The sequence below is a fragment of the Mirounga leonina genome, unplaced genomic scaffold (genome assembly GCF_011800145.1).
Source record: "Mirounga leonina isolate KUSES-001 unplaced genomic scaffold, KU_Mleo_1.0 Mir_114, whole genome shotgun sequence".
Classification (NCBI taxonomy): domain Eukaryota; kingdom Metazoa; phylum Chordata; class Mammalia; order Carnivora; family Phocidae; genus Mirounga; species Mirounga leonina.
Window position 1 is genome coordinate 24074416 of NW_023270265.1, and position 23695 is coordinate 24098110.

Consider the following 23695-nt stretch of genomic DNA (forward strand, 5'->3'; position numbering starts at 1 on the left):
CCCTTCATTGACGTCAGTGGCCTGGGAGAGCGCGGTTTTGCTGGCGCGGGAGCGGGGCGGGGCCGCATTCCAGCCTCGGGGTGCGTCGGCGGCAGGCGGATACACGTGACGCGTGCCCCCTCTCCTGCGCCCTAGGCCGGCGCGCATCGCGCCGCGCACCTTGCAACGTGTGGCCCTCTGCAAATCAGCAGTTCCCTTAACTTCACTTCCCAGACGGACCACTTGTCTTCTGGCTCCGGCTCTGAGGGAAAGGAAGGGATGGTGAGATCTTGGGCTTTAAAGCTAGAGTGCCGTGGGTTCAAATCTTAAACCGTCTGTGCAACCTTGGGCCAGTTACCTAAATGAGCAGTATTAGGAAGGTTTTATACATTCACTGGACAGTGGTCCATTAGGGACCCACCCTGTCCAAGTTCCTTAACAGGCAGTGAACTGGAGACTTCTATAAGCCTGTGCCCTGGGGGAATTTACAGCCTAGTAAGGAAGGCAGACGTTAAAGAGCTGAAAACATTCAGTAGTGGTTACAATTGTGATAAACATTATAAAAGGGTCAAACAGGAGGAAACAACTCCCTGTAGGAGGTCCTGGGAGGTAGAAGAAGAAACATTTAAGCTAAGAAAGGAAGAAGTTGAAGTTGGTCAAATGAAGAGGAGTGGGTCTGGGAAGAGAGTTTAAGGAGGAGAGAACGGCATGTGCGGAGTCTAGGAGGTAGCTTGACTCAGGAGGACTTGATATGAGACCCGGAGCAAGGCTAGCAAGGGGTAGAGTGGTGAGAAAGCAGAAGGCAGAGGCGGACGGTGAAAAAGTTTCCATTGGACTCTCTGAGGGGAATAGCATTATATATATCGTTTAACAGATATTTTATAGCACTTACCATGTGCCCGTAATGCCAGTCAGCACTTTACAAATATTAGCTCATTCCATCCTCATGAAAAATTTGTGTTTTTAGAAGGTCACTTTGGTCGCAGCTTGGAACTTGTATTAGAGGGTTTGGGAGTGGATGCAGTGGCCAAAGGGTTCTTCTTCTTTTTTGTTTTTAGGTTTATTTATTTATGAGGGGGGGAGTGGGCAGAAGGAGAGGGAGAGAGAGAATCTCAAGCAGACTCCCCGCTGAGTGCAGAGCCAACGCTGGGCTCCATCCCATGACCCTGAGATCACGACCTGAGCCAAAATCAGTAGTCGGATGCTTAACCGACTGAGCTACCCAGGTGCCCCCAATAGGTTCTTGATAAATGCTTGGTTAGTTTTTTGGAAGATGAGGAGTTGTTTGCACACTGGTTCAAAAATGGTCAGGAAGGTGCCTGGGAATAGGCAGCTAGGTCTCCTGACTTCTATTTCACTTCAGAGCCGACCTTCATGGTCATTTAAGTGTGATCTCTCCTCTGTAAAAGTTCCGAGGGGAAAGAGTAAAAGCCAGCATATAAGGATTTGTGGGTCCCTTTCTGCAAAGTGGAAGGAATGTTTGGGAGCTGTTCTTCCTCATCCTGTGGTCTCTAGTTCCTCTTTCCATCCAGCACAAAAACATCATCAGCAAGTGCTTTGCTGTTTTAAAGGGTTTTAACAATGGTTTCTTTTTGCTTTTCCTGAAGACCCAGGGAAATAGCAAAAAGAATAAAGAAGTCATCAGTGTGCGTCTCCAATAGAAGGCACTCATTGCTGCAAAGCCTTTCAGCCAACTGCTTGGCTCAAAAGAGGAGTGTGTGGAGTTCTAAACAGGGAGGCTGGGCTTGAACCAGGGACGCCCTGTTCCCCGGTCTCACAAATAGGAAGGCCAAACTCTTGGCATATCAGTGCTTGGAGAGCCTAGGACTTCTGATGCCAGGAGCTCAGATGAGCATACCAGGGTGGGAATTGGGAACCTGTGGTTTCTGGGTCAGATGTGACTAAGGCTGGGTGGAGAACATCTGGTGTCTTCCCACATTTTTGCAGGCGTATGACCATGTGCTTACCACACAATGGAAACGTTTCTGTTGTTACAGCTTTATGATTCCGTATGTCTGATGAGAAGACAGGGTACTTCCATCATGCAGGAGTGGAGGATTTGGGATCAACCCCCCAACAGGAAGGACCCTGTTTGGAAGAGAAGGTCAACTCTGAGGAATGGAGCCCTGCTGTAATTCAGGCCAAGACTTGGTTTTACCAGGGATCACATTATGGTGAGGTGAGTGAGGAATACTCCTTGGGTGCAATACTTAAAGGGACACCAAAACAAAAGCAAAAACAAAAACAAAAACCCAGTAATCAAGATAAATATTTTAATGTAATATTTTTTAAAAACCAAAATTAATGTAAAACATCCACGGTGAACAAAATATCAACACTTAAAATAAAGACAGCTTGTTGTTTGTTTTATGACCTCGTGTCATTTTGCAACAGGAATAGTCATTTCCTATCAGCCCATGGTTCCCACATAGGTCGCCATTATGCTCCCTGCCAATTAGCTTTATGATGACTGAAAATAGTGTGTGAATCGATTGGGCAACACAAAGCTTTATGTATGGTCATGTTTTTTGATTGTGGGCCTTTTGTCTACTTTTTCCATTTAATTCAGAGAATATTTTGATAGGTGTGTAGAGGAGTGCACCTATTTCCTTTTGCCTTGGGTGCCAGGATGGCTCAGCAGAGTGCTAATTTCTAGGGGAGTAAAGTCTAGGAAAGGGGGTCCAGCTTTTCAACCTTAGGCAAATAATCTAACTTCTCGCTTTCCTAGTTTCTCATCTATAAAGTGGAAATAATCATAATCATACCTATTGTGAGGTGCAGTAGGCATAGTGCTCAATAGAAACCTTGCTGTAGACACCAAATCAGCATTTGACTCCTTCGCTCTCTGTCCTGCAGGAATTGCTCAAGCAGCTCTTGTAAATGGTTCCCCGGTGGACTTGAGGTTTGTTCCAGTGGGTTTGTTGTTGCTCTCTGTCCTGTTCTGGGGAGAGCAGAGAGAACTTTCACACTCAGCTGACAAGCAATAGTGTGACTCTTGAGTCAGCTCTGTTTTTCTTGATAAATGCTCTTGGTAATTCTAAACTTTTTAAAAAGCACCCTTCTGCTTAGGACATTACACAAGACAACTTACTACAGCCCTCTTCTCTGGACTTAGCAACTGAGAAGAGAGCAAAGCCCTACAGGCAAACGGTACATTATAGAAACACTACAAAACAAAACAATGCAAAACAAAAAAACCCACACCTAATCTGACTCGTGTACATTAGAATTAAAGGTCAATTTTGTATTAATCTGCTCAGGTTGCCATAACAAAATAGCACAGGCTGGGTGGCTTAACAAGAGAAATTTGTGCTCTCACAGCTGTGCAGGCGAGAAGTCCAAGATCAAGGTGCCAGCGCATCTGGTTTCTGGTGAGAGCTCTCTTCCCTGGTTGCGGACGGCCACCTGCTCACCGTGTCCTTATATGGTGAAGAAAGAGAGGGAGTTTTCTGGTGTCTCTTCTTATAAGGGCACTAATCCTATCAGATCGGTGCTGCACTCTTATGGACCTCTCACTTAACCTTAATGACTTCCTTACTCCAAATACAGTTATATTGGAGGGTAGAGCTTCAACATGTGAATTTTGGGGGACACAATTCAGTCCATAGCAAGTATGAACTCATGGTTTTTAACATACAGATAAGTAGATATAGAAATAGATAAGTTGTAAATGTATGCATATGTTTAAATGTGTATGTGTACGTATATACATGTGTATGTATCCACACAAACACATGCAAACACACACGTTCTCCAGCTGTGTCTTCTGAGAGGGCCTAGAAGTGATGATACCCCAATAGGAATAAGCACATTTACAATCCATATACCGAGTTCTCAATATCATTCTCCACAAAAGGAACCATGGCTTCTTGGAGAAATGGTTGAGAAAGTTCAGGATGATTCTAGAACATCTTGTCCTGGAAAGTAAGGAAGTACTCAAAGAATGATGGAAACACATCAAAAGGACTAGGAGTCCATTTATAAGGGCTCCCATTAGCAAGTGCAAAGCATCAAAATAAATCATAACAGTAACAGATTATAACCCAGTGGGTGAAATAATACCTAAGTCCATAACAATATAAATAAGTGAATAAATAGGTAAACAGAGGAGAAGAAAAAGGCCTTTCTTACAGTAGCATACCAACCAATAAGTGTAGACGGAATGAAGCAGCTAGAAAATCATTAATGGCTACTAAAACAGCCCTGTGGCCAATTATAAAAACAAGGCTTGTAGTAGCTTTGCTTATTTTTTCTGTTTGTTATATATACAGGGTGTTTTTGTACATACTAACCTTTTTCTTTTTCTCTCTTCATGTTTTCATTTCATATGTAAGTTTATATGTAAGTTGTTGGAAGTTAATGTCACAAGTTTAGTGTTTAGTTAACAGTGTATTCCGAGGGACTCTGAAAAAATCTGAGAAGTTTTTAGTGTTTTTTTGTTTGTTTTTCTTTCTGAGCAGTATTTAATGCAGACCGTTGGGACTGTGTATCTCCTTATTTTGGAGAGAGGGAATGAGAATGTCATGTCCCAGAAGGAGAGCTGTAGCTCATTAGGTGGTAATATTGAGTTGTTTCATTGTCGTATGGAAGTCCAAATGTATATAGAGGGTTGCATATGGAAGTTGAGTCTCCAAAGAAGTAGACTGTACCAGTTATCTCTGTGATCACGGAGCCGAGTCCTGCAAATATTTCTCCTTTTCCAGCAGGCACAATGCTCAGCCTTGTCAGTGGAGGGAGCCGGCAAGCCGCCGTGGGAAGAAGGGTTTCTCTCCTTGGTTCTGGTGTGTCCTCTCACCAGGCTCCCGCAGCTTGCCAGGCTTCTCCAGGGCCTGCTCCTGGAGCTCAGGTGACTTCTCAGGCACCAGGTCCACCGCGCACCGCCCCCCCCGCACCCCCCCCCCCCATCGCCCTGTGTAGGCTCCCGCGGTGTGGGAGGCTTGTTCAGCGCCTGGGTCCTACAGCGCTGGGCGGCCAGTAACACACACGGGCTGGTAGCTTCCCTCGGCCCCTTGGGTGGCTTTGCAGTAATCTTTTTTTTTTTTTTTAAAGATTTTAAAAGATTATTTATTTGAGAGAGAGTGAGCATGAGTGGGGGGGAGGGGCAGAGGGAGTGAATCTTCAAGCAGACTCCCTGCTGAGCTCGGAGCCCCACCTGGGGCAGGGGATCCCATGACCCATGAGATCATGACCTGAGCCGAAACCGAGTTGGACATTTAACCGACTGAGCCACCCAGGCGCTCCATTTTGCTATAACTTTTGATGTCCATGCAGTAGCACCCCAGATGGCTGATTTCCGGCAAGTTCTACAGGGACAGCACCTCACTGACTTCTTCCCCATTTACTGAGCCACAGCTATGTCTCCTCTCTAAGGAGATCTGAATCTTGGCCCTGGTAGGAGGGAGAGGGGCGGAGAGCTCTTCTTAAGGGCCTATCTCAGCCCTAGGAGTAGTGGCTGTTGCTTAGGTCTTCTTTTCCTATATTCTTTAGAGTTCTCTTTAACTTCTTGTTAGCTAATGCCTCAGCACTCCATTAGAGTAAATAATAATTCCTTATATTGAGGTTTCCCTATGCAAATTACTGTGTGGTTTCTGTCTCGAGATTGGACTCTGGCTGATCCAGTGGAGGATAGCGAGACTGGTAATGTGGTGAGGATAAAGAACCTCAAGTGAGCAAAACTCACGTGAGAGCAGGCTTTTGTCTTGCAATCCAGTGATACCCTGAAACCAGTGAGCTGGGTGTCCAAGCTCTTTCAGAAGACAGTATTGATAATAAAGCTAACACATATGAGCTCTAGGCACTTTGCATCTCATTGAATCCCCACAACAGCGCAGTGATACTGAACCATTGCTGTTCATCTCATTATGCCAATGAAGAAGCTGAGGTTAGAGACTTGCACGATATCAACGTCTTCCAGCTACAGCTGCTGCATAACAAATCACCCCAAAACTTAGTGGCATAAATGACCATTTTATTATGCTCATGGATTCTGTGGGTCAGGATGTTTTATTTATTTTTTAAGAGATTTTATCTATTTATTTGGCAGAGGAGGAGCAGAGGGAGAGGGACTCTAAAGTAGACTCCACATTGAGCACAGAGCTGGACGTGGGACCTCAGGTCTCACGACCCTGAGATCATGACCTGAGCTGAAATTAAGAGTCGGAGGCTTAACTGACTGAACCACCCAGGTGCCCCAGGTCAGGATGTTTTAAAATGTCAGGATTTTGGTTTTATTTAGGAACTGTGAGGCCAACAGATCAGGTGATGGCTGCCATTGAAAAGATAACTTGGGGGCACCTGGGGGCTCAGTCAGTTAAGCATCTACCTTCGGCTCAGGTCATGATCCTGGAGTCCTGGGATCGAGTCCCACATCGGGCTCCCTGCTCAGCAGGGAGTCTGCTTCTCCCTCTGACCCTCCGCCCTCTTGTGCTCTCTCTCTCACTCTCTCTCTCAAATGAATAAAATAAAATCTTTAAAAAAGAAAAGAAAAGATGTTACTCACAGTTCCCCAGAGGAAGGGACATGCCACACCACACATGGCCACACTGGCAAGCACCAGGGTCAGTCAGGAGGCAGAAGGAGCAAAAGCATGGACATGAGTTTTTATTATAGTTTTTGTGGGAAGAAATGGGTGAAACAAAGTACGCAGCTAGGCAAGTTTAGGATTGGCTAGTTTGAATAATTCCAGCAGGCTCTGGGGCATAGGGACTGTCTCCAGTTGTCTGATACCTTTCCCTGGGATGATTAGGGGAGGGGAATATTGCCTCCTGGAGTGTAAGAGCCCAAATAAAGGAGGTGGTTTGGAGTTGGGCTCAGGATTGGTTGGTTTGCATGTCAAAGGCATACTCTCAGTCACATTCTTTGCTACCTTTAGGAATTAGCTAAATCTGGGAGGGGCAGTCCCTCCCTGGATCTGCAAGGTCCCAAGATGTCAAAACAACAGAAAATAGAAAGCATGAATGATAACAGGAATTGAGAGAGTGCACAGTGGGAGTGGCTTGTCTCTGCCCTTTGGTGTCAGAACTCCAGCTGGAAGTCTTGAACGCACAGGTTGCTTTGACAGCTGGGGGTTGGAATCATTTGAAAGCTCATTTCCTATGTCCGGTGCCTAGGCTGGGAGAACTTGAAGGCCAAGGCTGCTGACTGGAGTGCTTCGGTGGTTTCTCAACGTGACCCGGAACAGAGACTTCTTCCATGGTGGCTCAGGGCTGCAAGTGTGAGTTCTAGTGACCAAGGTAGGAGTGGCTTTTCTTTTGGACAGAACTTAGAAGTCATACAGTGTGGTTCCTGCCATCCTGTTTGTTATAACTGAGTCACAAGCTTACCCAGATTCAGGGGAAGGGGACATAGATGCAAGCATTCCAGTGCTGATAAGAAACAAATCTGTTTAAGATAGCTCAGGTGAAGAAGTGGGGGGGGGGGGTGTTGTTACTGGAAAGCAACGGTGAGTTCACAGAAATGAAGTGTAGCAGAACAACCGGAAGCAAGTCACAGGCAGCTGTCCTCTCTCACCATCTTTTGTCCCTGTTTAGCTAGCTGCCTGTGATGGTTAATTTTATGTGTCAGTTTGACTGGGCCACAGAGTGCCCAGAGATTTGTTCAGATATTATTCTGGGTGTGTCTGTGAGGGTGTTTTTGGATTAGATTAACATCTGAATTGGTAGACGGAGTAAAACAGATTGCCCTCCCTAATGTAGGTGGGCCTTGTCTAATCAGTTAAAGGCCTATATAGTACAAAAAGGCTGACCCTCCCATGAGTAAGAAGGACCTCCTTTTGCTGACTATTTGAGTGGAGACATTGTTGTATTGTGTGTGTGTTTTAGAGAGAGCATGTGTGCATGCATGCAAGTGGGGATGGGGGCAAGTGGGGATGGGGGCAATGTGGGGGAGAGTCTTAAGCAGGCTCCATGCTCAGCGCAGAGCCTGACATGGGGCTCGATCTCACAACCCTGAGATCATGACCTGAGCCGAAATCAAGAGTCAGAAGCTTAACCGACTGAGCCACCCAGGTGGCCTGAGACATTGATCACCCCCACCCCCTTCTTCAGACTCTAACTGAAACACTGGCTCTTCCTGGGTCTTGAGCCTTCAGCCTTTAGACTAAACTATGCCATGGCTCTCCTAGGTCTCCACCTTGCCAACTGTACATCTTGGGACTTAACAGCCTCCATGATTACATTTTCTTATAGTAAATCTATATGTATATATCTATCCATCCTGTTTCTTTAGACAACCCTAACAAACTGCCCTTTTATCTGCAGATCAACTTCCTCTGCCAGCTCAGGCTTTCTACTCCTAAATTTGCCTCATGCACTGGCTTTGGTTACTCCACCACTAGCTCCATTTAGGAACGACCATTTGGCCAAATTCCAAAAGAAGGAATCTGATAGGCCCAGTTTGGGTCAGAAGAGGAGATGGGAAAGTAGGGGCAGAGCTTTATAGTATAAATATACCATCTATATCTAGAGCCACCACTCCAACAGGGGCTGTGGGTACGGGGAGAGGGCTGTCATAGGAGAGGCAGGCAGCCTCCCAAAGCCCTGAATATTCTTGCTGCTTCTCTTGATCCTTGAATGCCATGATGTTCGCTTTTTTTTTTTTAAGATTTTATTTATTTGACAGAGAGAGACACAGTGAGAGAGGGAACACAAGCAGGGGGAGTGGGAGAGGGAGAAGCAGGCTTCCCACTGAGTGGGGAGCCCAATGTGGGGCTCGATCCCAGGACCCTGAGATCATGACCTGAGCCGAAGGCAGACGCTTAACAACTGAGCCACCCAGGTGCCCCGATGTTTGCTATTTTGGCATCTTCCTGATGGGTCAGGACAAGGTTCTTCTTGGTCTCTAGTGGTTTCTGTGATCTTTGATCTCTTTCAGTCATGGCAGTCATGTCCCACTCTGTCTTGGTTGGTGGGGGAGCCGGGGTTTGGCTGCAGAGAGGAAACCAGAGTTGGATAAAATCTTCATAATTTGCCACATCTGTAGGAGGCCCCAGGAGTAATGGGAGCTGGAGACCAAGTGGTAGAGGAGGGGAGACCACATTTGCTTTTGCTCTGTGGTTTCAGTGAATAATGTCTTATAAAGAGTCCGGTGAGACTAGACCTAAGGGGCAAGTTCATGGTTAAAGTAGACTCAGGGAATCTCAGACAGTTGTAGTGTTTCCAGTGGTCCAGAAATCTAAATTTAGTTCCTAGCTTAATCTTTCTGAATCTTATTTTCCTCAACTGTCAAGTGGAGACAATGAATTACCTATCTGCCAAGGTTGTTGCAAAGGCCAAGGAGGAGATGCAGGTGAACACTCAGCACAAAACATCATCTGATGGAGACTCTCGGCTCTAGGCCAAGCCTTGGACCTTACTCCTCTTGCTTTAAAGCTCCAGCCGTGGGTAGGCTAGAGAGTTCAGGGGACAAATCCCCCTTTCCTGGAGACCCTTCACATAGCAGGGTCAGAAATAGAAACAGCATACACAGTCAGCCTCCCCCAAGTGCAGATCTTGGGGCCTGTGACAGCCACACCCACTCTCATGGCCCCATGCCTGGCCCCCTACATGCTGACCATCTCTGCAGCATGGGGATCATTTTCTTTGTCACTGCTCAGGGGCAGTCCTCTGATGTCTTGTGACCTCCAAGATCAAGGCTGAAGTCTGAGATATATGCACTGCTTAAAGGCCTGGATTTGGAGATCAAATATTTGAATTTCATTCTCCATTAGATTGACATTAGATAAGTCACATAAGCTCTCTGTGCCTCAGTTTCCTCCTTTTAGAGTGGAGGTGGTTTTAATGGCCCCACCTCACAGAGCTGTTGCGGGAACTAAGTGAGACAAGAGTGGAAAGCACCTGGCATGGTGCCTGGCACGTGGTGAATGCTTTGCAAACGTTGGTTACTACTATTGAGCCACTTCCACTTTTATCTGAGGCTGACTGGCAGAGTGGTGGTGTTTGATTCCGTCCATCCTGGCTCAGAGTGTCCATCTTTATAGGTGAGGCCCCTCCTTTCCCAGGAATACGGTCTGCTGGTGTCTGCACATCCCCATCATAGTCCCAGTAGGAGGTCATCTTCAGCACCTCATGGGCAGCCAATTAATGGTGAAGTCTCATGGGCATCTACCTTGGTCACCCATGGTTACTTAGCGTTAGGGACCCGGCCTTCCCAGCCAGTGTTCTGGGTGGCTTCACACCCAGATAAGCCTCACAGGGTACCTGTGGCTTCAGGTCTGGTCCTGGCCAGCTTCTCCTGGGGAGTGAGGTCTGAGCTTTGTCAGAGTCAAACACCTTTACCACTTCATGCCCAGCCTGTGGCCCCTTGCCTCTGTCTGCCCAAGGGGCCCAGAATCCAGGCCACTTCATAGCTCCAGTGAAGGCTAGGTACTCCTTGGAGGCTGGAGTAACAAACTGAAGAGCCATCCAGGTTCCTACCCAACTCCAACCTAGAGGGAACCCCACCCACCATTCCAGAGGTCCCTGTTCCCACAGCCTTGGGAACAGGCCTGGACAAGTGAGCCACTTGGCTGACAAACGAGAGTTCATGTGCAGAGCCCTCTGCCCCGAGTGAACACTGGATTGTGAGTCAGGAGACCTAAGTTCTAAACTCGGCACTCACATCATCAACCAGCTGTGTGACCTGGGGCAAGTCACTTACCTTCTCCAGGCTTTAGTTACCCCTTCATAAAAGCAGAAGCCTGGAGCAAATGATCTTTAAGGCCTCTTCCAACTCAGGTATAGGAGTAGCATAATGCCAGGTACGTACATAGTAGGTGTTCAGGAAATGTTTATTTAGTAATTTAACTCTAAGATTCAAGGCAAGATTCTGCAGGTCCCAACACCCATCTACTTCCTCACTGTGAGTTTTGCTTCTGCTGTTAGCTAATTTATGTCAAGTGCTGGCTCAGGGCCTGGCACATAATAGGTATTAAACCAATGTGAGTTGAGTCCATATATGCAGTAATTTACAGTAGCCCAGAGACTGAAGACAGAACTGACTGAACATCAGGGGTGGGTCGTGGGATCTCAGGGTGGCCACGCATTCCTCCTTGTTATAAGCTGTCTTCCCTTCTGGGCATGTGAAAGTCATTGCTTTGGGGTTTAGAGTACCCAGCAAGCATCACTACTTCACTACTTCTTGTTCCCTGAGCAACATAGGCCCTGCTTTTGCTCACACGGTTCCCTCTGCCTATAGCACCTGTCAGGGCTGTGATTTACCCTGCTTACAAGCTAATAAGCTAGCCTGCTGTTGTTTCATGAATGTGGGCAGAAGACACGGTTTCCTGAGTTGGACTCAAAGGATTTATCAGTCTTGGCACAGCAAGCAGCATGAGCATTATCCTTATGTCTCTTTCCCTTGTTCCCTAGTTTCATGGGGGGCAAAGCAGAGGGGCCCAGGTAGATGGGTTACCCACGCAGGAGCTTTATGTCACAGCTACGGAGTCCTGAGCTTGGAGCACCCACCCCTGTCCCTTCCTGCCCCCACCACTTTTATAGTAAGCAGCAAGCAAGCCTGCTCTTTGTCTGGGAGATGTTCCCTTATCCCACAACGTTGCTGCCTGCAGAACACAACGGTGAGCAGTGGTGGGAAGGCGAATGGGCGACCAGGGCTCTGCATTCTTAGCACACTCAGTGGTTAGAGCCAGAGCTGCTCAGGCCCCATGGTGGACTGCCTTGCCCAACAACGCCTAGCCCGGATCTCTGCTTGTCACAGTTCTATCCACTCTCCAGAGACACTTCAATCTGAAAGCTTTCCCAGCCCTCCCATCACACATACTTTCCCTTTTGGATTTCCTTGCATCCACCTCTTTCTTTTGTGCCTACAGCTGTCCCTCCACTACCAGAAAAAGCGTGAACACTGAGGGCGGGAGCTCGTGCTCCTTATTCCTACATTCCACACCCCGATTGTTTGCATCCCGCAGGTGCTTAGGTCTTACTTGTTGAGTTGGAGGAATCAAGATCTTCTTGCATGCTTATGCTTTTGCAGAGTCTCCTGGGACTGCCGCTTGGAATGTCTTCGGGATTCCAGAGGCTAAAAATATCTCCCCAAAGCCACCCCATTGGCTTCCTTGTAAGGAGCTGGACTTAGCTGTGAGGTTGAAGGTTTGTACCCACTAGGTGGCGCTCTACCCTTACGTCTCCAGATGCCTTTTTTAGGCGACAGAAGGACTCTCTTTTCTCCCTCTCAATGTTTATTTGGTTAGGTCCCCTACTCACAGAGGTAGTTTGTGTAGTATAACCCCGTCATCAGCCCAGCACCCAGATTCAGCCCTCAGGTGCCTGTCCTAGCTCCAGCCCTTCTCAAGATTGGCACCCTGAGGACATCGGGAATGTCCCGCCAGGGATTGATTGCTAAGGGATGCTGAGTTTAGAAAGGCCCCAGAATTGGGATCAGAAGACCTAGGTTTGAGTCTCTACACTGACTTTTGCCAGTTCTGTTTCTTTGGGCAAGTTATGTAACCTTTCTGGGTCCCTGTAACAGTGGCTGAGAATAAAATATGAGAAAGTATATATAAGCACTTTGAATATCACCTAGAGCCAGCCACACCTGGGCTCCTGTTTAAACTGTCACCCATCAGCTCTGTGAACATGGTCACCTTCCTTAACCCTCTGAGCCCTGGTTTCCCCACCAGCAAATCAGAGATAACATTGCCTAGAATATAGGGGCGCCTGGCTGGCTCAGTTGGTAGAGCATGTAACCCTTGATCTTGGGGTGAGTTCAAGCCCCACCTTGGGCATAGAGCTTACTTAAAAAAAACAACAATAAAAAACAGTGCCTAGAGCATAGTAAGCATTTAATTAATAATGATCACATATGTATTATGTATCCCTAGACCCTAAAATAGTGCCCAGTGCCTGACAGTTGCTTAATACCCATTTGCTGAATGAAAGGCTTTCACAGATGAGGAAACTGGGGCACAAAGTGGTTATGTGCGCGTGCGCACACACACCCCAGGTCCCAGCACGAGGGAGTGGTGAAGCTGTGATGCATAGCCAGGCAGTCTGCCTCCACGGTTTGCACCCTGAGTCTCAATACCATGCTATCTTACACAGATATGGATGTTATACATCACCTTTTATTCATTTACTTATTTATTTATTTAAGATTTTATTTATTTATCAGAGAGAGAGAGACAGAGGCAGGCAGAGGGAGAAGCAGGCTCCTTGCTCAGCAAGGAGCCCGATGTGGGACTCGATCCCAGGACTCTGGGATCATGACCTGAGCCCAAGGCAGACGCTTAACCGACTGAGCCACCCAGGCGTCCCACCTTTTATTCATTTAAAATAAGCGTTCAACCTTTCTCAGGTCCCTGCAGGTGGGGTTGTGCAGTGAGAGGCATTAGTCCCCTGAGACCCACATATACTTTCTCCTACAGGCGGGGGTGGGGCAGGCTGCTGGAAGAGAGACCTGCTCAGCCAGGCCAGGGGGCCAATGGACACATCACATGACCAGGAGATGAGGGGCTAGTTCTGCAGGTAGGGTTGGCTGGCGGACTGAAGCATGCATGGTCCCTAGGTATGAGGGCCCTCTCATTTTCGTTGCTGTTCCCACAGCCACTCGGTCATCCACTCTGTGGACACCTATTGAGTCTCCCCTGTGCCAGGCAGAGATAAAGGTGACAGCCAGCACTTGGCAATGTACTGGACTCAGAAGTACCGCAGAACTCCTGGGTGCTCCCAGAGAGGGCCTAACGAGCCAGCAATCAACAGCTTAGGAGTCTGGACCCAAGGGAGGAGCGTATAAACTGGGCATTGAAGGATAAGTAGGAGATGGCCAGCCAAGTGGGGTCTGGGAATGAAGGGCATTCTGAGCTTATTTGGGGAATTTGAGAGTTTTGGTGGGGTTGGCATGTGGGGTAGGAGCATGGGTAAGGAAAGGAAGTGGAAAACAGGAAAAGTAAAAGTCAGTTGGAGCCGCTTTGTGAAATATGCCCGTAGAAGAGAGAGAGCTCTGTCCTGTGGTCAGTGAAGGAAGCAGCGCAACACCAGGTCTGTGTTTTAGAAAGATGTCACAGTGAACGAAGGTTGAATGGGATGGAGAGGCAAGAGACACCAGCTGCAGTTACCAGCTTCATGGGCTTAACCTCTCTAGACCTCATTTCTCCTCCTCAGTAAAAGGAGGGAAATAGGGTGCCTGGGTGGCTCAGTTGGTTAAGCGACTGCCTTCGGCTCAGGTCATGATCCCGGAGTCCTGGGATCGAGTCCCGCATCGGGCTCCCTGCTCGGCAGGGAGTCTGCTTCTCCCTCTGACCCTCCTCCCTCTCATGCTCTCTGTCTCTCATTCTCTCTCTCAAATAAATAAATAAAATCTTTAAAATATATATATATATATCAATTCTGGGGTGCCTGGGTGGCTCAGTCGGTTAAGCGACTGCCTTCGGCTCAGGTCATGATCCCGGAGTCCCGGGATCGAGTCCCGCATCGGGCTCCCTGCTCAGCGGGGAGTCTGCTTCTCCCTCTGGCCCTCCCCCCTCTCATGTGCGCTCTCTCTCTCTCATTCTTTCTGTCTCAAATAAATAAATAAAATCTTTAAAAAAAAAAAAAAGGAGGGAAATAATTCTATCTCTGAGGCTGTTTTGAGGCTTAAGTGGGCATACATGTAAAGGACAGTGTAAAGCGTCATTAGGTTTCATTAGAGGCTGTTTTGCCTAGTAGTTAAGGGCATGGTCTTTGCTGTCTCTTACCCCGGGCTTGGTGCTCGGGCCATGCTGGGTAGCACATTTTTAATCTAGGCAACACTGGATGGCAAGGACGTTGGAGAAATGAGGATGGACTGATAGGACTTGGCCTTGTGGTGTGTGCGAGGGGCAGTGGGGTCTCTGGTGGGGGACAGCCCCTTTCTCTGATGTCTGAGAGCCTTTGGACCAGAGAAGTGTGAGGTGGACATAGTCCAGATGTTCAGGTGAGAATGGATGTCAGCTTAAGACCAGCGCTGCTCTCCTCCAGGGCCAGGAAAAGGCCAGGAGGCCCCGGGTGGACCCTAGGGCAGGAGAAAGTAGAAAGAAAGGGGCCCAGCCAGAGGCCGAGAGAACGCTCCAGAAGACAGCTTTCCCCTCCGAGGCTGGACGGGAGCCAGGGAGGCAGGGCAGGCAGGATGGCCCCAGATGTGCCAAACTTGGCCCGGGCGGCCAGAGCGGAAGGCTCGCGGTCGGCCCGGAGGGGGCTGGCGGGGGCGTGCCCTCTGCCGCGCCCCGGGGAGGAAGGAATCCGAGCTGGGAGTCTGGCGCCGGCAGGAAAGGGGGGCCGGCGTGGTGAGCGAGGCCCAAAAGAGATGGCAGAAGGCCGGGAGAAGCGAGTGGGGGTGGAGACGGGGAGGGGAAGCCAAAGGGCGGGTAGGAGTGGTGGAGACGGGGAGAGAAAGAGAGGAGGGCTGGAGGGAGGAGAGAGGGGAGGAAGGGTGGGGAGAAGCGGAGAGGAAGCGCGAGGAGGCCTCGGAGGGACGCGAGGAGGCCGCCGCCGGCGCAGCGGGCACGTCGGCCGGGCCACCCCCGCGAGCCGGGCGCCGCCATTCCGCTACTCGGGGCGCCGCCGCCGCCGCCACCGCGCCCGGGGGCCATGCTCCCGCCGCCCCCGCGCCAGCCGCCGCCCCAGGCGCGCGCGGTCCGCGGGGCGGTGCGCCTGCACAGGGCCTTCCTGCGCGGCCCGCTGGGCGTGCTGCGGCTGCTGCAGCTGCTGGCTGGCGCCGCTTTCTGGATCACCATCGCCACGAGCAGGTACCAGGGCCCCGTGCACTTCGCGCTCTTCGTGTCCGTGCTCTTCTGGCTGCTGACCCTGGGCCTCTACTTCCTCACGCTGCTGGGCAAGCACGAGCTGGTGCCCGTGCTGGGTTCGCGCTGGCTCGTGGTCAACGTGGCGCACGACCTGCTGGCGGCCGCGCTCTACGGCGCCGCGACGGGCATCATGATCTCGCAGACCCAGAGCCACAGCTACTGCAACCTCAAGGATTACCAGATGGCCTGCGCCTACCACGCCTTCCTGGCGGCCGCCGTCTGCGGAGGCCTCTGCCTCGGCCTCTACCTGCTCTCGGCCCTCTACGGCTGCTGCCGCCGCTACCAGGGGGAGCAGGAGGTGGCGTGAGCCGCCGCGCCGCGGGGCGGGGACCCTCCCGAGACCGGCGCCCCCGTCCTTCCTGCCGCCGCCGCCCCGCGCCCGTGCGCCCCGGCACCCACCCGTTGCCCTGCGCTCCCGCCCGCGCCCCGGCGCCCTGGCCCGCAGTTCCCGTCCGACTGCAGAGCCGCCGCCTAGAGTCCGGCCCGCCGCGCCGCCCGCGCCGGTTCCTGGCACCCGGGCAGGGCCGCCTCCGAGGAGCGGGCCCCCACACACCCTGGCTGTCCGAGGAGAAACCTCGCGCTTCCTCGCCCCCTTCCGTGCCGAGAGCGAGACGTGGACAGGCGCCGCGTAGATCCGGGGGAGGCTCCCAATTGGAACCAGCCTTCTGGCTGCGCCACTGCCCTCTCCCGCCCCGATGTCGGAAGAGCGCCCCTGGCCCCTCTTTCAGCCTCGAGCGCTGTGAAGGGCAGGCTCGCAGCCGCGGGGAGAGCTGAGGACAGGCCTCCACTGGTCTCAGGATGAGCGAAGAGTTTCATTTCAGCTCGGGGTTGTGAGGGCATCCTGCGCGCAGTCCGCTCTCTGATGTTGGGTGGGGCCCGTCTGCAAAGGTGAGGATGGATTGGAAAGGCCCGCGGGCTGCACCTTTGCACGTTTGGAGTCTTCTCTCGCCTCTGCCTGCTCCGCCTTTGTCCTCGGGGTTCTTGGAGGCCAGGCCCAAACGCACACTAGTTTCTCTGGTCTCACTTTCCCAGACTTCCTCTCACGGGCTTCTCCTCCACCACCCTCACCTCCCAATATCTTTTTGCATTAGGGATCCCACAGGACCCTGAAGGAATGTCAAGGTGAGCCTCACCCCTTGCTCTTGGGAAAGCCAGAATAAGATTAGATCCCCATTTCCGGATTCCCATTAGAACCACCTTTCCAGACTCCCAGTCCAGCACTGTTTACATTAAAGCAGTGGGTGTTCCCGGGAGCCCTAGCTCTGGAGCTACGCTCTAAAAGAGGGTTTCAATGCCAAACGGGTTTGTCAAGGTGCTATCTCGCCTTCTTGGAGATTCACGATGCTCATTAGCATATCAAAGACTTTGAGAAGTCCCACTATAAAAGAAGCCCAAGTAATTTAGTTTACAGTGTTACCTGCCTCTGGACCTGGACCAATTAGATTTTGCCACCTAAGACTTCCAAGCATCCCTGTGCTGGCTTGGCTGTCATTCATTCCTAAGGGATCCAACTCATTGGCTATGGTATGATTGAAGATCTGGAGTGCTCCTTCTCTTTCCCAGGGAATTTCTCTAGCAGGGGGAGGGCTGGCCTCAGTGGGGGAGAAGATAGCTGTCCCTGCCAGGCCCGCAAGAGACCTGGGAATTGGTGGACCTGAACATTCCTCTACATTGTTTGAAAAATGAAGTCAAGATTATCCAGATGGCTTCCCAGTCAAAAGGAACATTGCCTATAAGAGATGCTGGCATTGACCGTGAGCAACTGGCAGGAGTGGGTCTCACTCAGTGAAGAGAGAAGAAAACTCCAAAGTTGGGGTGAACAGCTGGCCCAGCCTCTGTTAGGTAAGGTGCTCCTTGACTTTCTGGAGGGGTCATAGGCCTTTGAATAAAAAGCACAGAGCCCCCTTTGCTGAAAGATAAGGGGTTTTTATTCAGGGAGCAAGTGGGAGGGGTAACCACCACAATGCCCAAAGGCTTGTACCAGTTCAGCCTTTTTTCTACATCCTGAAAAGGTCTGCTCTTGGAAAAAGCTCAGCCCTGTCTGGATTAGAAACTAGAATAAGAGGAGGCCAGAATGTGCTTTGGGGAGCGTGTTTTTAAAGCTTAGGTAGAGAGGGTGAGGCTTTTCTGTTGTAGCTATGAAGATCTGGGAGCTGCACAGTGCGGAGCATGGAGGCATGTATGCGGGGCACTGCTTGGAGCACTTAGACGTATTTCTTTCATTCTTTCGGCCCTACTAGGTGAGTTGTGTTCTTGCTCCCTAGGAGGCAGAGGAGTGACAGAGAGGTTAAGTACCTTGTCCAGAGCCTCCCAGACGGTGTGATGGGTGGAGCTAGGATCTGGACTCTGGCAGTTCGGCCTCCTCAGGACGGGGCTGTACTCTCTAGAGTAGGGGGTCAGTACATGTTAGAGACTGTTCATGTGGCTACTTTAAAAACAACCGTGGTGAAACATACATAGCATAAAATTGACCATGCGACCATTTTAAAATGTACGGTTTGGTGGCCTGAAGTAGGGTCACACTGTTGTGCAGCTGTCACCACTATCCAGCTCCAGAACGTTTTTCATCTTGCAAGACTGAAACTCTGTATCCGTGACAACGGTGGTTATTTTTGTTGTTGTCGCTACTGTTATTTTCTCTCCTTCGGGAGATCCTAGAACACTGAGCCCTTCACTGTCTCATTTAGGCTGGAGTCCGGCCGCCTTCCTCCAGGCGGGACACCTGTTCTCTCAGCCCCCACCACTCGTGCCGGCCAGAGCGTGTGGCTGGCTTTTGCTGGGATACTTGGAGGTGCCTCGGGTGGCCTATGACTTTGGTTCTTCTGTTGCAGGTTTCCACGTTGCTGAGGCCACGGAGATTCCCGTAGCGGTCATGCTGACCTCTCCCAGGGCTCGCTTCCCTTGGCAGGGGACAGCATTCTGGGCTGGGCCAGCAGAGGGCTGCTGAGTGGGGAGAGTGGATGACCTCTGCCCGGCAGCTTCCCTTCAACATTGTCCAGTGGAAGATCCAAGATGCGTGAAGATTCATTTTACCGTCACACAAGAGAAATTCTGATTCTCCTTGTGCTGTGACTTGGGCCCAAGATTCCAGACACATGGAACTGAGCTATGCACCTCCGTGCCTTAAACAGTGCGTTTTAGCTCCAGCTTTTGTTCCTTTTCTCTTTTTTCAGATCACCATTGAAGTTGCATTCTCAGCTCAGAACCAGCCCCCTGAGGATCTCTTCTTAGCCCCCCCAGCTCATGGTGCTCTGTCTGTGGTCAGGTGACCTTACTCAAGAGTAGATGTCTCCTTGGCCTTCATGGTACCTATTCATTCAGATGTGCCTGAATCATTCCAGAGCTCACTGGCTCTTCTAAATGTGCCTTCCTGCTTGGCCTCCGGCTGTTTCTCCAGATGTGAGAAGGACATGCAAAACAGCCCCCACACCCATTTCCTCCTCCCCTTGCGACCCTGTACCATAGGAATAGCCACCTGACCTGGCCCAGAATTTTTGAATACTGGAGCCAGCCTCCTTGGCCTTCCTCATTAGACTCCAGGACTCAGTCCAGCTTGAGACCACTGTGGACTCCTACCAATCCAAAAGTCTAGGACCACTTGCGGATCCAAGAGAGGATTTTTCTAGTGTTCTACAAAGGCCAAAAGAGAGGGTGGGAGTGGGAGGGGTGTGGGCCAGTAGCGAGAGGGGACCGATGTGCCTCATTTAATAGTTTAGTGGTGGTTACTAATTTGCTTTTCGGAATAAAGTTTGGTTTGTCTGATGTTGGTGTATATATCTTCTTTCCTGGCCCCCTGCAGTAAGCCTATGTACTGGGTCTCCCAGCCTCTCTCCATCCTCTTCCGATTTCCTTCTGGGAGGGGAAAAAAAATGAGTTCACAGGTTTTCAGTGCATTAGGGCAGGACACAGGAAGCAGAGGGAAGAAAACTGCCTGTGTCTGCCCCTGACAAAAGCTGGTGGGAATTGCAGAGGCTCCTAGCCCAGCTCTCAATGACCCCTCTGTTTTTGGAAGCTCCACTCCCTGATGGGCAGGCACAGAATGACTATGGTTATGGAGCCAAAGGGTCCTGATCTAGTCTGACTCCCTTACTTTGCAGAAAGGGAAATGAGCCCCAGGGAGGTGTGGTGCCTTGCCTGGTGTTACAGAGCTGAGAGGGGGTTGAGTGGGGTCTCCTGGGGTTCAGGCTCCGATGCAGACCATAGCACCTGCTCTGGTATTGCCTCCTGGACACACCCCACCTGGTTTCCCCGGATTCCAGCTACAGCCTGATGAATAGGTGCTTTGGAAAGAGCAGGAAAGCAGAGTTAGCAGGCTTCCTTGCCAGTTCCTCCCTCCTGTGCCCCAAACCTCAACTCTGCAGCCAGAACATAGAATTCTACGGGCAGATCTCAGAACTCACTTAGAACAGCTCCAGGCAGGGATCGGATGCTGGGTGTGTTGCACACCCACTATCTTCCAAAGCACCCTCCCCGGCACAATAAACACACACACACAGCCTCTTCTTCATGGTTTGGATTTCCAGGGTGGAGGAAAATGCCAAGGACCCTGCCTTATTCCCCTTCTGTGTCTATTCATGAATTTTGCGCAAAATAAAAAGTGGCCTCCCTTTATGCAAAGGCTGGTAAGCCCCCTGCTGTTGTAGCTCTGTGGAGAATTTTGCAATTGAAAATATGTTCCTACTTGCGTGACCTTTTTTGATCCAGTTAACAGTCTTAATAGTTGGCATTGTCACCCCCATTTAATAGGGGAAATAGAGCCTCAGAGAGGAGAAGGGCCTTGTCATGGTCACACAGTTGGCTAGTGGCAGGACTGGGACTGGAAGGCAGATGTTCTCTCACTCCCCTTGGCAGCTGGTAAGTCCTTGTGGTCCTCTGGCAGGCTCTGAGGTTTAGGTGGAGTTTGGTTTTCATTCCTGCAGATCAGGTGTTCAGGACTGGTCTAATCTGACATTTCCTGTTTAATGCTGAGGGCACTTTGAAATAAGACACGGCTCTTCAGGGACATAATAGAGTCTGGGGAATCTGAGGGATTTGCTCATTTATGTTTATTATTTTTCCTGCTTTTCTAAGTATGGGGGTGGGGTGGTCAGTGGTGAGAAAGGAAAGCTAATAAACCTACATTTTTGCAGGGATAAAAGGAAAGGATGTGAGAGAGAACGGTCTGGTTAGCGCTTTTTATTCATGTTTGTATTGTTTCGTTTGTTACAGTAGTTATTTGTTAAATAAAATACCTATATATATCCATTAAAATATAATAATATATACCCATTAAAAATTAAACTGTACAGGGCGCCTGGGTGGCTCAGATGGTTAAGTGTCTGCCTTCGGCTCAGGTCATGATCCCAGGGTCCTGGGATCGAGTCCCACATCGGGCTCCCGGCTCAGCGGGGAGCCTGCTTCTCCCTCTGACCCTCTCCCCTCTCATGCTGTTTCTCTCTCGCTTGCTCTCTAAAAAAATAAATAAATAAAATCTTTAATTAAAAAAAATAATAAATAAAAAATTAAACTGTACAGAAGGTACAAACTACAAAGAGAAGCCATTCAATCATCCTAATCCCAAACGCTAGAGATAAACCATTGTTAACTCTCCCTTTTTTTTTTAAGGGTTTTTTATTTATTCATTTGAGAGAGAGAGCATGAACAGGGGGGAGAGGCAGAGGAAGAAGCAGACTACCCTCTGAGCAGGGAGCCAGATGTGGGGCTCCGTCCCAGGACCTGGAGATCATGACCTGAGCTGAAGGCAGACGCTTAACCAACTGAGCCACCCAGGTGCACCTTAAATCTCCTCTAATTTTTATAACTAATCAAATATACATGGATATGTGTGTGTGCACGTGCGCACACACAGACGCACACACACATATATACATTTGACTCTTTTACAACTTGCTGTTTAAAATTAATGATAATATAGTTCTAACCCTTTCTAAATGTCCACATAAATAGTCGGGGACTACAAGAATTTTGTGTACTTTCTGGAACGTTTATAACTTTCCCACATTGGTTAACTTTGTCACTCCCTTGGCTGCTTCCTGTAGAAATCTTAGTAAAACCTATAAAAGGGGGTGGGTTCTTTTTTGCAGATGAGTAAATAGAGGCTTAGGAGGGGAAGTGAAGTGACTCTCCAAGCCTGTGCCAAGAGTAGCAGGGAGCGGAGGGAGCACTGGGGTGGCCGTATTCCACCTCATAGCCAGTCTTGGGGGAGAGGAACGCCCGGGGCCAGTGGGGGCAGCTGAAAAGAAGTGAGGAGGGCCTGAGGCTCTCTGGGTGCTGTAAGGCAAGGGAGAGGTACGCTGAGGTGGCCAGAACCCAAAGGAGAGCACCTGACATAGCCAGCAGGAGGGTGCCGACCACCCACAGCAACCTCAAGCTGTGGAAATCCCAGTCAGGCTCCTAATCAGAAAGCCCTTTCGCCCTCCCTGTTCCATGACCCCATTCCTTTGGAACTGGATGGCTATTTGGGAGCTTGCTGGCACCAGGGCTGGGACATTCTTTCCTCAACACTGAGGTGAGGGCAAGCTCCCAGAGGCAGTGCCTCTGCAGATTCCTCTCCATCTCCCAGAGATGGAAAGCAGGTTCTCCTTGCTGCCATCTCCAGGGGTCCTGAAGGGGGCGCTCTGATGCCCCAGTTGTAAAGCATTTCTGAGTCCGGTTTGGCAAGAGGGGAGAGAGGGAACTAACTTTATGAAGTGTCTGCGGTGAGTCAAGAACAAGTTGGATGTTATATAACATCACTTGTCATCCTCACAAGCCCATGAGTTATTAAATACCCCCATTTGCTAGACGTGGAGACAGGTCAGGAGGGTAAACTGATTTCCCCAGGTCACTTACGTGGCGGAAACAAGATTCAAACTCAAGTGTGTGCTCCCATGCCTTGCAGTTTCAGGGGACTTCCCAGCCAAAGACCCCACCGAGAGCTACGCTGGGTTTTCTTTTTCTTTTCTTTTCTTTTTTTTTAGATTTTATTTATTTTTTAGAGAGCGAGAGAGAAACAGCATGAGAGGGGCAAGGGTCAGAGGAAGAAGCAGGCTCCCCGCTGAGCCGGGAGCCCGATGTGGGACTCGATCCCAGGACCCTGTTATCATGACCTGAGCCGAAGGCAGTTGCTTAACCAACTGAGCCACCCAGGCGCCCCTGCCTTTCGAAATCTTGTTCTGTACTCTGTGCTGGCTCCTTCTGTGTCCCCTAGTTAATACGAGCTGTTAATATGACTGGCTCTGATTTTGAGCTGAGCTCCGCCTGTGACGTCCAAAGCGAGGCCAGTCTCTTATTAGTTGTCTCTTCTTAGGCAGTTTACTAAAGCCCTTCATCTGTTTCATCGCTCCCTAAACGGGGTTCATGCTAGTAGCTCCCTCCCTGGTCCGTGGGAAGGCCTTACTGAGACGAGGCACACAGAGCAGAGCGCCCGGCAACTAGTCAGTGCAGGTCAGCTCTCAGCTGTGTAGTGTTGTTGGGGGGACCTCAGGTGATGTTTGTAAAGTGCAGACCTGAGCCACAGTACGTGCTCATCACTCTTACTTTCCTTCTCCCCGACTCCACGCTGGCTCTCTTCCCACCTGAGAAATGACAATCTCACCGGCCACGAATTGATCCCTCCGCTGTTCTTTCCTGTGGTCTGAGTTGAGCTTTCTTGAAAGATAGCACGGAAGTGTTTGTTTTTTTTTTTTAATTTTTATTTATTTATTTGACAGAGAGAGACACAGCGAGAGAGGGAACACAAGCAGGGGGAGAGGGAGAGGGAGAAGCAGGCCTCTGGCAGAGCAGGGGCTCGATGCCAGGACCCTGGGACCATGACCCGAGCCGAAGGCAGACGCTTGATGACTGAACCACCCAGGCGCCCCGAAAGATAGCACAGAAGTGTTAAAAGTGTCAGCTTGTCACCTTCTCCTCCCAGTCATCCCTAGGGACTAGTGAACTTGCAGGATTTGTTTTTTAAGTTAAAATGATGAACTACCAGGGTGCCTGGCC

The 23695-nt window shown here is 50.0% G+C and overlaps 1 protein-coding gene and 1 long non-coding RNA gene across 3 annotated transcripts; both read left to right on the forward strand.

Moving 5' to 3' along the window:
* The first annotated feature begins 99 nt into the window (after positions 1–99).
* Positions 100–14112, forward strand: LOC118024617. Its single transcript, XR_004683156.1, has 3 exons — positions 100–261; positions 1977–2158; positions 11944–14112. It is a non-coding gene; the product is annotated as an uncharacterized LOC118024617 (long non-coding RNA).
* A 1367-nt stretch (positions 14113–15479) lies between these two features.
* MARVELD1 (MARVEL domain containing 1) lies at positions 15480–19489 on the forward strand. 2 transcript variants are annotated; one of them, XM_035026546.1, is made up of 2 exons: positions 15480–17569; positions 18559–19489. In XM_035026546.1, exon 1 carries the CDS (start codon positions 15513–15515, stop codon positions 16032–16034), a length of 522 nt encoding a protein of 173 aa, XP_034882437.1. In that variant the 5' UTR covers positions 15480–15512; the 3' UTR covers positions 16035–17569; positions 18559–19489. The 2 variants fall into 2 exon arrangements, with proteins under 2 accessions (XP_034882437.1, XP_034882443.1); XM_035026552.1 differs by having other exon boundaries at positions 15480–16615; positions 18901–19489.
* Positions 19490–23695: the final 4206 nt, after the last annotated feature.

Coding starts and splice junctions, on each gene's coding strand:
- MARVELD1 (XM_035026546.1), top strand. CDS start 15,513: ATGCTCCCGCCGCCCCCGCGCCAGCCGCCGCCCCAGGCGCGCGCGGTC.